This window comes from Neodiprion virginianus, chromosome 2 (assembly GCF_021901495.1).
Source record: "Neodiprion virginianus isolate iyNeoVirg1 chromosome 2, iyNeoVirg1.1, whole genome shotgun sequence".
NCBI lineage: Eukaryota > Metazoa > Arthropoda > Insecta > Hymenoptera > Diprionidae > Neodiprion > Neodiprion virginianus.
Window position 1 is genome coordinate 4,185,195 of NC_060878.1, and position 15,127 is coordinate 4,200,321.

The window sequence follows — 15,127 nt, forward strand, 5'->3', positions numbered from 1 at the left end:
GGCGAATGAGTTACAGTAATGAAACATCTAGTCGTGGGTGTGCAGTTAACGCGATCCAGCTGCACAGAGCCGCTTGGCAAATTCATATCTTTAATCTCTAGTCACACTCTGAATGCCCTGCATCAATCCGTTAGCATTTAAATGCCTACTTTTTTCTATGGAAATTTCATCAAATTTAAATGTATAACCATGTAGGATAGATGGATATAATGTACCGTTCACTCTTCCTTGTAGGTAAATTAATCAATCCATGGCTCAGCTTCTTAATTCCAAATTTGGAATCTCTCGCATTTTGCGCTCGTTTTCTCATCCGGGAAGATTTTCTCGCAGATTGAGCCTAATCTCGATTCGTTCTTTTTTCTTTCTCCTAAGAGGACGTCAAAAAATTTATACATCTTTTTTTTTTTTTTTTGACTTCTTAACAGAAAAAAGTCTCAGGTTTCAGATGAAAAACTCGAAAGATAGACAAACTTTGGCGGTGCGTGAAAAATAGCGTTTTTTTTTTTTTTTTTTTGCCGAAAAACGTGTCTTTGAGATCGATTTCGACATATTCGGTAAGGTGAGAATTTTTCACGCAAGATATCTATTTTTTCAGAATATCTTTCATCCCGATAACGGTAAGAAAACCTCGATTAGGTCGAAACGATGATATAAACTTTGATGTGGCATTTCTCGCGAACGGTAAGTCCGAGGAGATTGAAACTTGGTGAAATTTTTAATCTTAGTAGTAGTCCACACCACGCTGAAAAAAATTTCATTTTTTATTAACGAAAACGGTTAAGGACCGAGCGGTAACCGGAATTAAAAATTTCTCCCAGTGTACAAGTTGTAAAAATTTCAGGCAAATCGATTTTTTGACGTCCCTTTCATTTGTTTATAATTGATGGACTGGCTCGTGTACATCGCCGGTTTTAATCCGTGAATCTACGAACATCTTTCTAACTGGACGATCAACAGGTATCGGCAAAGCGCCTTTCGATTCTCTGTATTATATTATAACACTTGCCTAGAACGCGTTTCGCGGCGCACTTGACCGCCTGACATCATTTACTATGTACATATAATATACTACTTATAATAAACCGTCCGGCATGCACCGTCTAATGTGCAACGCTTTCACGTTTTGCATTTAATTATTTCAAGTTGGATAGTTGAAGCCGATTTGTTTTCCTTCCTTTCTTTTATTCGTTAATTTTTCTTTTTTTCTTTTTTATTATTGCCGAATCTTTTATATATTCAATTATACCACATGCTCGGACAATTCGTACATTATTACAACATCTTACGACACTTTGATATTTTTTTTTTCACGCCGCTTATTATAAATTAGAAGAATCCGGCAGAAACCTAACAAGGCCAGGGTTAATCACGTTTGGCGGATAACGTGCAACGGTGAATATGGGACGAATAAATTTACCGCTTTTATAACGTTTCTACTCAATTTTATAACGTATGTCATATTTACGGTGAGAAAAAACAGGATTTGTGAGTTTCGGCTGCATATATTTATATATACAATATATATACACACACACACAATATCCAGCATATTCTTTTTTGTTTTTTAACATATTATTTTCCAATTAACTAAAAGGAATATAAAATTTTCTCAGTAGGTCACAATTATCAATCAATCGTATAATATAGGTAAAAATAGCCATATATCAATATTTTGATCATGTTTTTTTTTTTAAATACGTTTTATTCTACTTTAAATAATTATCCTCGTAATTTTCATGCGATTCTTAACTTCGCTACAAATTTTATCAATTAGGTAACGTGGAATTTTCGAATTTTGAAAAATTTACGCCACTGCAACGGATCTGATATCCGCAAGCAAGTGGAAACACATTCGTTCTTTGTCCAGTTACAACTACCATAATATATTATACTGTGTTTACCAGCAGACGTCGTGAGCTTTAAGGCTTCAAATAACACTGACGTTTCGGTCTCACTCGTGAATGCAGACTAAACATTTCTTCGGAACGATGTATAAGATACACGTGTAACGTAACACGACAGGATTTTACAAAGAAAATAAAAATTTATATGTACAATTGACTCGTTGAATTTAATTAAATATATTAATAATTATAAATCTTACGACTATCAGACCACGTGATACAATTTTTTCTTAGAAATTGATATCTTTGATAATACATACAAAGACTGTCTAACTTATTGTTTATCATTTTATACATGCAAGAATCTTGATATTGGCGATTTTCTATAATTTAGCTTTTCAAGTCTATATTATATTCATACATTGTATATTTCGTAATTTTGATTACATATTTATCCGGGCTCTACTTATAATATTGATCGATGCCTGTGGTATTTTATATATTATATTACCGTGCCAATCGAACAGTTCGATTATATTCGGCGTTTAAAGCGAATTGGTTAACCAATTAGGAAATCCATTAGCAGTACAACGCTATCATCATTATTTCCGTCCCACTTAGTCAACGATAAGTTTCATTACAATTACCGTCTCGAAATGAGTTTCATTTTGTTTATATTTATCTCAATCGACGACGGGTAATCAATTTAAACTCATTGTCCGGTCAAACAGCAAATATTTTATACAACAAAGCAATAAAATTATACAAACGGGAAACGTAAACAAGGAGTTGACCAGTCTTAAAAAACGTCGATGTATCCGTTCGTCACGTAGAACGTAACAAGTGCAACGGTGCATCTTGGATGTACACGCACCTGTAACGTTAAGGAGGTGAACGTGATGCTGAATTACGATTGAGCCAGAACTCTGGTTGGCCCGAGGACAGATAGTACAGTGGAAACAGCCGTCAGTGCCGGACGTAGCGTCGTCTGCTAGGAAGACGATCTTTCTCCACTTGTTTCGAGCCGCTCCTTGATTACGTCCGGTTCTTCAACGGTTCGCCGTTTTTAAACATACGAATTATCGGTCGAAAAGAGCAGTAGCCGATGGGATAGATCGATCAGAGTCATCGTTAAGAGTCGAAAAGTTAGCGAATCGGGAAGAGTAAGTTGCGTATGCGCGAGTGTTCGAGTGATTTGAGGACAGATCAATAGACGGAGAGAAAGAGAGAGAGAGAGAGAGAAAAGTAGTGAAAATTTGAAGAACAAGAGGTTAAATCGAACGGAGCGACGGTGTTGGAACTCTTTGATGGATGGATACTCGATGACGTAGAGGTTTCTTTACGTTACGCGAGATCGGTTCTTACTACTACTGACCTTACGCAAAACGGTATACGCTTGTTTGCGTTTACGAGTGTGCGGGTGTGTAGAAGATTTCAACGTGTGCCGGCATGTGAATAAACAAACAGGTTGGGTCATTGAGCACTAGAGACACACCGGCAGTGGTCTTGTCTTTGGTGTGTTGTGTAAAGCGCACATTTTGCGTGTTGAATCGGTAAACTTTGGAGAGACAGAAGCCGAGAATCGTTTCGAATTAGCATCTATTTTACACCTGCTGTTTTACTAACGGTTACCGGTTACTCTTTCGGATGTCGTTACTTATTTTCGTTCGTTTTATCGATGAGTCGAAATGAACGTTGGGATGATACACGTTTGGCAATAAATGTTTCGGAAAACGTCGTGCGGAAAATAAAATTCATTGCTTAATGTGCGTCTTTCCAACCCTGATCGTCGTCCATAACGAAATCAAATGTTCTGAAAATGATATCTGAAACGTGTATATCGCATTTACTTGGAACAGGGTGTTTAGCTGTAAGGGAAATTTTGAAAACCGGGAATTGACAGGGAATTCGGTCATGTCTACTGGAATTCTTGTGTTTTTTTTTCTCAGTAGTTTACGATTCTCTGAAATTTAGATAACTACTCTTTTTGTCGGTGCAAGTGTCGAGAAATATAGTTTTTGGAGGAATTTTTGAGAGCTGATATATCGATGCTTGGCTTTATGAAAAATATAAACAATTACTAGTAACAGTTGATAATCTTACAAGGTCGATGTTTCTACCTCTAATGTTTTGAAGGAATGGCTAATTCCAATCCTCCGATAGTTTCCCAAGATCGAAGTGTTTATTGATATATTCGGTCATTGAGTTTAAGAAAAATCGGACTATTTTAACATACGACGGAGGAATCTGATGTGTAGGATTTAAGTAATTTCTTGTGAAAAAAAGGGAGTTTGTTAGTAAATTTGTGTTGAAACGAATCCTGAGAAAATGTTTATTTTCGTTTGGAAAATCGGGAAATGTCGGGGAATTTGACATGTCATTGGCGCTAGGTATTAGCTTAGTCAGTAGGTATTCTTTTCTCTCTCTCTCTATCTCGATCTCGAAATTGTCTCAGCATCGTAAACAAGAGGGGTGAACGTGAACTGAAACATAAAGACTGTTATTAAACAAGAAGTCACGGTGCCGGTGGAGGAGGTCTTTCTTCTTCACGTGCGGTGAGGTATTTGTTCGTTCATTGACAGTTACATACATACAGTGAAAATTTGAACTTGATATGGAAAGCACAGTTCGTTACAATGGTGGTTGCGACCTCTTCGACGGTCGCCTTGGCTGAGGATTTAACGAAGGACACTCTTGGAAGGTATGATGGATCATTATAATCAATCCATGGTTATCATCCCTCGTACGTAACTCGTCTCATCTTACACGCTTTACAATTGGACATCAATTCCCGTGTGTTAATTGTGCGACGATACGAAGGTTCAACTACTTGCGGCTAATGCGCGTTTAATGACCGTGTCTCATTTATATATCGCGGTGTGGATGACCGAACGATGGTGTTTTGTGTACTATACATTATTACACATGTTAACTCTTGGCATATATTCACGCTACGCGGAACAGCTAGATACGGCAAAGTGAACTCGAGTTTCTGCATTCTTACGGTGCAGGATGCTCAAAGTTGCTACTCGTTTACTACACTCGAGGTTGAACTTGCTTTTACCTTACGTATATAATATGAACTTTTCCATATCCAGGTTAACTTCATCAGCAGCTTTACTCTGTACGTGTAACTGGAGTGAAAATCTTCCGTACTGTTAATCCGTGCTATCGGGTCTGTAACTTCGTCACCTCGAGGAATAGTTACGCAAATTACGAATGAAAAAATCAAACCTGTTTTGTCTGTATCGAAATCATTCGTTCGATCCTCGACGATCTTTTATGAACATCGAAATTTCACGTTTATACGATTTTTCGTACACTGAGTGAAATTTTTAGTTCCGCTTACCGTTCGGTCCTTGACTATTTTCATTTTTTACCACAATCGAAAAATTTAGTTTTCTAGCTGTTACAGGAAAGTCTGGTATCCGTTACTATTCTTTCTCATTACGATCGCTGTTGCTATATTTTCTTGCAACTGTTGCGAAAATTTAACGCTCGTGCTCGTAATTCCAACAATATTCGAACAGTTTATTTAACGATACCTGTTTTACTCAATTTTTCTGGTTACTGTATAACAAATGAAATTTTTCTCAGTGTCGTAACCAAACGTTGAGAGAAGAAAATCACTGTTTTCTCATATTTACAACGATTTCGAAGGAACTAGGATCGCAAATCGTGACAATATTTCGTTTTATGAATGGCGTGCCGAATTTCAAACAGTTCCAAAAATTACGAAACAACGGTTTTTCGTCACCACGAATCGTTGTTACGATAACGTTCCGAAACGTTGAAGTAAAAAATCATTATTTCCCACCTCTAGATTAACCGAAGAAGTTGAATTTACAAATTCTGAGTTTGTAGATCGTGTATTTGACGGTTTGCTAAATTTCAAGCATTCCCAAAGTTGCAAAACACCGATCTCTTCCACCCATGCATCGTTACCAACTTCGACAAGATGGTTTCTGGTAACATCATACGAATTTCAACTCAGGATATCGATATCGATATAGATTCGCCTCTGACACGGGAACACATGACGAACACCGGTACTCAGTCATCGTTGCGTTTCAGGAAGTCAAGGTTCAAGTTGTAACGTCTCCGTTCGTCGATCTTCTTTGTCGGTATGCAGAAGCCCGCACACATCCGATGTCTCAGTCAAGTTACGTTGCTGCAACGGAGGGCCGATTAACGGTATCGTAGTTCGCGGTATACGCCGACCAGTTCTTCTTGGTCTTCTTCGTCGCGGTTACGCGGTGACCTTCGAGTGACCTCGGTGACCTTCGCGTTTCCATTAGCATAGGACCCAGTCTCCGCGTCACGGGATTCATGGAAACATGGATCCGACCACCGTGATATCGCGTGTCGTTGGTTCACCTGTACTTACTGTACTCCATATTGGTGTATGTGCAGTATTGTTACATTATCCACGTATTTGCGTTTCGCGTGGTTTAATTAGTACGCGGACTGTATGGGAGTGCTTTATTTACCCACATTGCGCGTATGGCTCTTTCCGTTTCCGTAAAACGCACGTATCTCATCCTATAACCTGACCTAGCGTATGCGTAGGTACGAGAAGGAAGGTTCCAGGTACCTACGTACAACAACCTGCGGCTTATATTCCGAACGCATAATTTCCCCCTCACAACCGGTTGCTGCTGAACCTCGTATATGGATGCAGCAGCTATGTTCACGAGGATGAAGTTGGTTACGTTACTGTAGCAAATGCGTGCTTAGGAGAACTCGTTACTTCGAAACTTTACGATCATCTTAAGTTTGATAAATCGTGATGAACTAATAGTGATCGTATTTCTAAAAATTAACTCCTTCAAAGTCGTTCAGAAATTACACGGTAACGATTTTTTCCCCGAGTTACCAACTTCGACCGAGTCTATATTCGGGTCCTTAAATGTCCTTAAACACTGGAATTATTTTGGAACACAAAAATTGCTCCTCAAGTTCCGGAATACTTTGATTTATCCTGGAAATGTTGATGCGATATATTTTTTTTTATCGAAAACAGCGATATTTTATTTATTATACTTTACCTTGAACGACTTAAATCTTAGGTTTGTATATAAACTACCGTATTAATTTTTTTATTCAACACCGAACCAAGTTATCGTATTGTAGAACATTTATTACTGAAAGGAAATTAAGGCACTGAAATTTTTTTAATTTATTGACATCCCAGCATATGTATTGCAGTCTATGAACGAGGCTGAAAACTTTCGGAGGTAATTAACTTCTTCGACCTTATAAACCTTAAAAGTGGGAAAATTCTTGCGGAGGATTTGCAATTTTTCGAAACGATGGAATCGAGGAAACGCGGAAGAAGGCGCGCAAATGACTCAGCCAATTACGCCAACCATTTCCAATTTCAACCTTCTTCGTTCGCTCGAACGCGTCGTTACTATACCGGGTGTTTACATACGACTGTGCGCGTGTGTTTGTGCTTAACGCTATACGGTACCCTAGGTTGTATACCGCGTTTCTTCAGGGTTAAATGGAAACGGAATAAAGAAAACAAAAACAACCGGGAGGGGGGGGGGGGGGACAGAAAAAATCAAAAATTGCACGAGAATAGGAAGAAGGAACGGAAAAGATTGACCGACGTTTACCGCAGCTGTAACTTTAACGCATATTTGTGTCTGTGTGCGTTCGTTGCGCGTGTGAATGCAACAGTTTCTGCTGCAGAATGTGTGCATATTATTTTTTTTTTCATTTTTTTTTTTTATCATTAATTCCGCATTGCGCACGGTAGTTTCCTCAGAGATTGACATACGCGGTATGTTTACAACGCATACGGATGTATATTGTTATCTTAATCTTAATCTTAATCTTAATATATATAAATCTCGCGTCACGATGTTTGTCCTCAATGGACTCCTAAACCACTTAACCGATTATAATAAAATACGCACACCATGTGCAGTTCGATCCAACTTGAGAGATAGGATAGTTTAAATCTCAAATTATAGTCGCAATTTTAATTTATTGCTAATTATTTGTCTGTTATTATTCGACAGTCACAATTATCTGTTAACTCCAAATGATTCTAACAGATGTCGATACCTTTCGACTGGGTTGAGTAAGTAATCAATAGATGGCGCTGCTATGGTAAATCTACGAACGTGTCATATAAGCTACACTAGCAACCCATCCCGGCTTCGCACGGGCATATAATAATATAATAAAAGAAAATACACAATGTTTACAGTGAGTTTCTAGAAAAATAACATTTATATTATTACTTAATATTATTATATGCCCGTGCGAAGCCGGGATGGGCTGCTAGTATATATATATATATAACACATATATTTATATACCCACGTAAGCGGGTTTTCAACGACGTATAATTTATGACAAATATCTTCATGCCTTGGCGCACGCATTTGCATCGATCGTAGTCTCGACGTCGATGCAATTATCCTCATTATGCTAAATATTTGCCGGTTTACCTGGTTTTATTATTTTTTATTAATTTATTTTATCACACGCGTTTTATGCCTCGATGATCAGACCAACGTATTTCATTATAAGCTTGTTACATCGAATGCAAGTCATTTATGTTCTCTCGTTAGCTCGTGCAGTTTAATTATAATATACGATTCTTACTTACGTAGGTATATTTACGAAGTAAATGAAAACTCCAGGGGATGTATGTCGAGAAGATGAAATTTGGCAAATTTGTTTGGATTCGATTTATTCGGGAATATGTTTTATGCATGTAGTAAAATATTAATTATTCAAAACAAAAAAAAAAAAGAAAAGAAAAGAAAAGAAAACCGCTTATCATATTTTAATTGTTTATAAAACGTTGTATCGTCTGTTAATTATTCACCCTTCAACACGTAGAGTTCAATTAAACGAACACGCATTGCATTATCTACGCATGCATTTCGAAAGTACGTATATTGTATAGGTATTCATAGAATAATTTTATACAGTATTTCAATATCTTTAAACATTAAAGTCAATTTTATCTAAATGCCTTTGTTTGAGTAAAGAAATAATTTTTGGACGATTTTGAAATGTTTTTCGACACGTTTCAGAAATTGAGTATTTTTTCTCGCAACGCGAAAAATAATTTTAAAAAATAAATAGCGGTAATCGATTTTGCAGAAAGTTTTCCCCTGGATTTCTTACACTTGACAATTATTTAATATTCAGTGATATATTTCGAGAAAATCGTAACAAACGATAATCAAGATCCTAAACTATGTACATATAGTTTACAAAAAAGCGAATGGTCAACTCTAAAAACTTTTTTTTAGGATACTTTAATTGGAAATTATACTTTCTGGGCGCATATTTTTCGCCTTTTTGATTTCTTTCCTCGTCAGTGAATATTGTCAGCCAAATTAATGGATATATATATATATATATAACCTGGCGTACGTGTTTGGAAATTTTTATGCCGCGGCTTTCCGTCTGTCCCCGAATTATCAGCCGACAGACAGGCACCCCGATGTTTTATTCAATTTTACCGTTTTAAACTCAACCGCGTGTTGGTTTAAATACGTATAACATAATTTTTTTTTTTTTTCTTACGTCGTCTCCTTCGACCCGCTTCGTTCCTTTTTTCACCGACGCTAATTACGCAAGTTCGTTCTGCAGGGTTTGGATTGGGGTTAATTAACAAACAACGGCGAATTAAATTTTTCTCTTGTAAATTATTCCAACAGCGTTACTTCGTTGTTTATTTTATTTTATTTTTTTTTCTCTTTTTCTAATATTTAAAACCAAACAGCAGAGATTACATACCGCGGAAGTGACACAGGTTTATGTATTACATGTATGAACGAGAAGAAATTCGAGCGATGCAATTTTTTTTTTCCGTCACAAAGAATCGAAGAAGTTTTTGATGAATTTTTCCAACGGATTTTAAAATTGAATATCTCGCAGAAGATATTTATTGTTAATTATTCAATCGCGCTCTGTTCGTGTTTGGTTTTTTTGTTCAAAGTCTGCAGCAGCGAAACGGAAACGGACGCGGCTGTTGGTAATAACATGTAAATTTATCGGGTTATCCTGCAGGAGTCACGAGGTTCTTGGATTATATTGAGAGGCATGTCAAGCGGTTGGGAAGGGCTTAAAATCAAGGACTGTACACAGTACCAGGGATCGATAATAAACCGGAGATGAAAAAGCCTGAAAGCTCGAATCCGTGCCTGTATGCGGCATAATGACATACCTGCGTTTACTACGATATTCAAATTAGCCAAATTTTTAAGAAATTGAACCATTCTGTTTTACCAAAAATCGTTATTCCGCGATTTAGAATCGTTTCAAATTGAGTATTATATTTTCAACAAGCGAAGCGTAGTCAAATTTTTAATATTAAACCTCTTTAAAGTCGTTCTAAACTTCCAAAACGATCATTTTATATTTCATATTTCGTTACATTAACGTTAATAACATCGATCTGGTAAATTTCGATGACAAATGTACGTACACCTTTTTTTTCCGCTAATTTATTTACGTGTTTTTTTTATCTTCGTGCACTGTTACCGACCTAATATATGCAGTATACACACACCATTAACCTTACATGTGTGTGTATATATATATATATATCGCATCCTATAATTAAATTACTTTCCAACTCTCCCAGCTATTATTTTAACAACCATGCTAATATGCCGCGAATAATGATGAACATACGATGGACGCGTAAATGTCAAGCTACTTTTTCTCCGAGCCTAATTATTCACTCGAGTATCCGTGATTATATTAAACAACTTTTATCCAATTTTACACATCTGCTATTCTTCTCCCGATACCTTCGAATTGCATTCGAAGTTTGATGCAATAAATTATCAAGCTTTGTAACTTATCAATGATGATGAAAGTTTTGAAAGAAAAGGACAATAAATTTCTGAAAAACGAAAAATTTGTACACTTTTCTTATTTTCTTTTTCTTTTTTTTTTTCAATAAATGCTCAACTCGTTCGTAATCCAGACTACGAAGATACTGATAAGGACAAAATACAGAGTCGAGTGTTTCTTCTTTTTAGCACATTGATCGTGAATAGTTACGTAAATGAAAGAAATTGAGGAAAGAAAAAAAGAAAGGAAGAAGACGGATCAGTCGGCTATTCAGCCAGATTTGATCAGCGGGTTGCCTACTTTCTCTTCTTCTACTTTTTCGTCTTCTTCTTCTTCTTCTTCTTCTTCTTTGCGCCGAACTTGTTTCCCTCTTCTAGATTACGCGCTTTATATATACATTAACTCAAAGCTCCCTGGGAATTTCGAAAAGGTGTGTTCGTTATACGAGTATCAACGTCTCGAGTCGTAAAAGAATCATGTATTTAGTAGGAAAAATGAGAAATCAGTCGGTAATCATCATGTATTACGTACTAATTATGTACAATATATAAATATATTTAAAGGCGTAAATTCACCTGCGCTTCGTTAATTACACAAGAAGCCTTTACGGTTTTATCCTCTATCGTCTCTTTATCTTTATCTTGAAACAAAAAATGTTCTGCCTGGGTGAATTTTTATTTTCTTTCCTTTTTTTTTCTTAAATTTTTATCATCTTAGTCTCACGTCTTCGTGTGTAAGAAATTGATTAAAAAAACACCGTGTTTCAAATTTTCTCCGCAGTTCAAGTTTGTCTTCTCCCCGTATGTGTATAATCAATATCAACGTCATGGATTATATATGGATATGGATAGACCGACGCACGTTTTACCTGCTGAACATTCACGGCCTGTAATTGGAAAGCTATTTTCATTCCATGTCCGAAACTTTGATGTATAACGTTCAAACCACGGTATGTACTACCGTAATGTCGAATCGCGTGCATGACATTGAGACTGTAATCTGTATGGGGCATTCCATGACATCTCAATGATAGTTCTACGTCGATGCATCAGATTGGCTTTAGAATTATTTTTTTTACGAAAGAATATATGCCGAAAAATGCAATGGCAATTTTTTTTTCACAATTTTTCGACTCGGCGTGCCTTGAAGTATGATTTAGAAATTTGAAAACAATACGCCACTTTTACAAAATCTGAAAGAATTCAGAAAAATCTTACAAAAGGTAAAAAAAAATTTTGACGCCCGTTAGAAAATCGAGATTTCGTGACTTGAAAAGATGAATAAAAAGAAAAAACAACAATAAAAAAAAAAAATAATACTATTATTGGATTGCAAATTACTGAAGTGTCAAATATTTTATTATATTCTATAAGATATTTTTTTTTTTTTTTTCAAATTTTTAAATCGTACTTTAGATACGCTGGGTCGAAAAATTCTGAAGAAAAATTACGATTGCGTTTTAGTCGTGTAATTTCATACAAAAAATTATAAATCAAATCTGAAACATCGACGTAGAATCTTGATGGAAATGTCATGGAATGCCCCATATGTATACGCTGTGTACGGTTTCTACACGAACATATTAATACACGGCAAACATGGCATTTGGACAGATCGCATCGCGTGCAAAGTTGATCCCGATTATGTGCAAGGAAGTTGCTTCGAATTTCAAATCTAGATTGCAAAATATTTATAACCAAACGCGTGTCTGAAAATTAAGGCTGCCGATATACCGAACATTTCTTTTTATTTATCCTTCATTCCGATTTTCTGAATAATTTTTGGTTCGATTTCATTTCTCTGGAAGATAATTCTGGAAAGTAATGAAACGTATTTCGAACAGTTTTTAAAGGGGAATTCCATGGGAACCCGACCAACGTCCGACTCTCGCCATTTACGATTTTGTTTTACCAAAAAAAAATTTTTGCAATTGTCCCAACTCTGAAACAGTACCCTCAATTTTTCCATACTTTTTATTCGAACGCTCAATTATTTATGAATATCGATATTGATTTTTGAAATGGACCTCATGTAAAACGCTCATAAAATACTCAGAAATTGTATTTTCTATTCCGAACATTTGAAGATCGGCTCCATGACGAGTAGATTTTTTTCCATTTTTATCACCACTTGCAATTTTTTTTTTTTTTGTCGGTCGATCAAAAAATCGCTTCAACAGTACGACAATTTCACAAAACCTTTACTTTTCGCTTAGAATATTTCTAGACAGTCTCCATTGTGGAGCGATTTTTGAATTCTCATACCGTTGAAAAAAATGTTTAAACCCACCAAAAATACGATTGGAAGTGCGGTTAAAAAATGGAATAACAAAAATCGAGCCATCATGGCTTCCGCTCTTGAAATCTATGGAATGGAAAGTACAGTTTTTGAAAATATTTCGAGCATTTCAAATGAGGTACTTTTCAAAATAAATTTCGATATTCGTAAATAATTTAACGGTTGGATAAAAAAATATGGAAAAATTCAGGGTATCGTTTTAGAGTTGGGACAATTGCAGAGATTTTTTGTTTTTATACAATATCGGAAATGGCGAGGATCAGACGTTAGTCGGGTTTGCATGGAATTTCCCATATGTGCGTTTGAAAATATATATATATATATACATTCCTCTACTCGTAAAGTTGTAAAGTGCGATTCAACCGCGTCGCTGCCGACGCTCCCTCAGCCCGCAAAGCCTTTCTTTGCCACTCGAACTCACACTCGGCTCTTTTGAATGGAACACGCCTTCAGCTGCCGAGGTTCTCTACCCTCTCTGCGTACCCGCGTATTATACAAGACGACTCGCGATTTTCTCAGAGAGGTTATTTTTACGCGTAGTGCGTGTATGCAGCTGCGGCCGCGATTTGGAAAAAAAAGAAAAAAAAAAATTTGGATAATACTAGAAATAATAAAATCGTCGACTCGATAGAAATCATTTGATGACGTAAAATTTTGGAAAAAATTATTTGCAGACATCTTGAAAACCCGTAAATATCGGGAGATTTTTAATTTGGACGTGGAAGAAACTAAGAATGTCAGTTTTCTGTAATGGTTGGCAAGCCAACTGATTTTTTTTTTTTTTTTGTAACGTATACAATGTTTTTATTCAATTCGAATTTAATTTTATATCGAATATAGAGTTAACAAAACGGAACGATTTTGGTTTTAGTAACTTTACTGGAACAGGGAAAATTTCTGGAGAAAACTAGGGGGTTTTGTTTTTTTCCCCAATTTGTGGCCGCACTGAACAAACCGCAAAGAAATCGAGCGAAATATTTGAAACTTCGCAAGTTGTTACAGGATAAGCAAAATATGAAAAGATGTTTGAACGCTTGTTAAACATGAGTAAAAGATTTATACCCTGAACTTTGATAATTCAGAAGAGTCTGCATTGTCTGACCAACAATGAATTCATATTTGAAAGGCTTGCGAATTGTTATTAACGAGAACGGTGAATGGAGTGGTAGAAGAAGAGGGTTTTTATTGCTGACGTCATCGAATTCTTTACACACACGCGTGTATTCTATAGTCGTGTTAGATGCATGCCTCGAATCTCTATCAAGTTCTCGCATCGATTCGGTCCTCTGACTCATCGCGGAGGGTGAGAGAGAGAGAGAGAGAGAGAGAGAGAGAGAGAGAGAGAGAAGAAAACTAAAAGAAAAGAAAGAGAGAAAGAGAGAGAGAGAGAGAGAGAGAAAACCGCGACAAGGGGCAGCGAAGGTACGACGTGTGGGGGTGCATGGGGATTTTATGGGGATGTGTTGGCCGCCGAACTGAGCTACGCGCACTCGCACAAATTCGCGAAAAGTTACGTGCCAGAGAGGAGATTTTCTCCTTTGGTTAGTTCGCCTCGCGACATCACGCGTGAAACTCCGCCGATTTCACGTGGGTTAAATTCTCCGTGCGATACCGACGTCATGGGATTAATCGTGAAAATATTGAAAAGCAAGTGAAAAGAGACTCCGCTCGGTCTGTGAATTATTTCGTACCTAAATGCATCCGTGCGATGTGTCGATCGTTGTATGGATCGCTTGCTTCTAATCGATCGGGAGGAAAATGACCCTGGGTTTTTTTTTGGTTGCTGGCGTGTCGCACAGATTCGAGAGTAGTGATTTAACAACTGATTGTCTGTGACATGTACCATGTTTGATTAATTGAGGGGAGATTTGCATTTTTTTTTTGTTTTTACAAGCACTTGTGCCACCTCTTAATGGGATCGTATCGATTTTGGATCTAAAACAATTTTTCGTGGTCGAAGACCGTTTATTTTCATGAGTCTGCGTACTGCGACTCTTTGAGAATTTAAACTTTGAATGCGGTTTTCTTCACTTTTGGTTTTTCAAACTTGCGCGCAAGGTTTCTCCTACGGTTTCCGAACGATTCACCCGAAACTTTTACAAGTTGGTTTTTATTCAAAGTATTTCTCACGCATTGTCATAGGATTTTGC

The 15,127-nt window shown here is 36.7% G+C and overlaps 1 protein-coding gene across 2 annotated transcripts in view; it reads left to right on the forward strand.

The window, feature by feature from the left end:
• Positions 1–15,127, forward strand: part of LOC124296943 (WD repeat-containing protein 47) — a 101,634-nt gene that overhangs the window by 5,314 nt on the left and 81,193 nt on the right. The window contains exon 1 of one of the 2 annotated variants that reach the window (XM_046747411.1): positions 4,330–4,545. The exons of the other annotated variant lie outside the window; for it this stretch is intronic. Within the exon in view, the coding sequence (XP_046603367.1) occupies positions 4,481–4,545 (65 nt within the window). The 5' untranslated portion in view covers positions 4,330–4,480. Of the gene's footprint in view, positions 1–4,329; positions 4,546–15,127 lie in introns of those variants that run through there. 2 annotated transcript variants of the gene reach the window in all.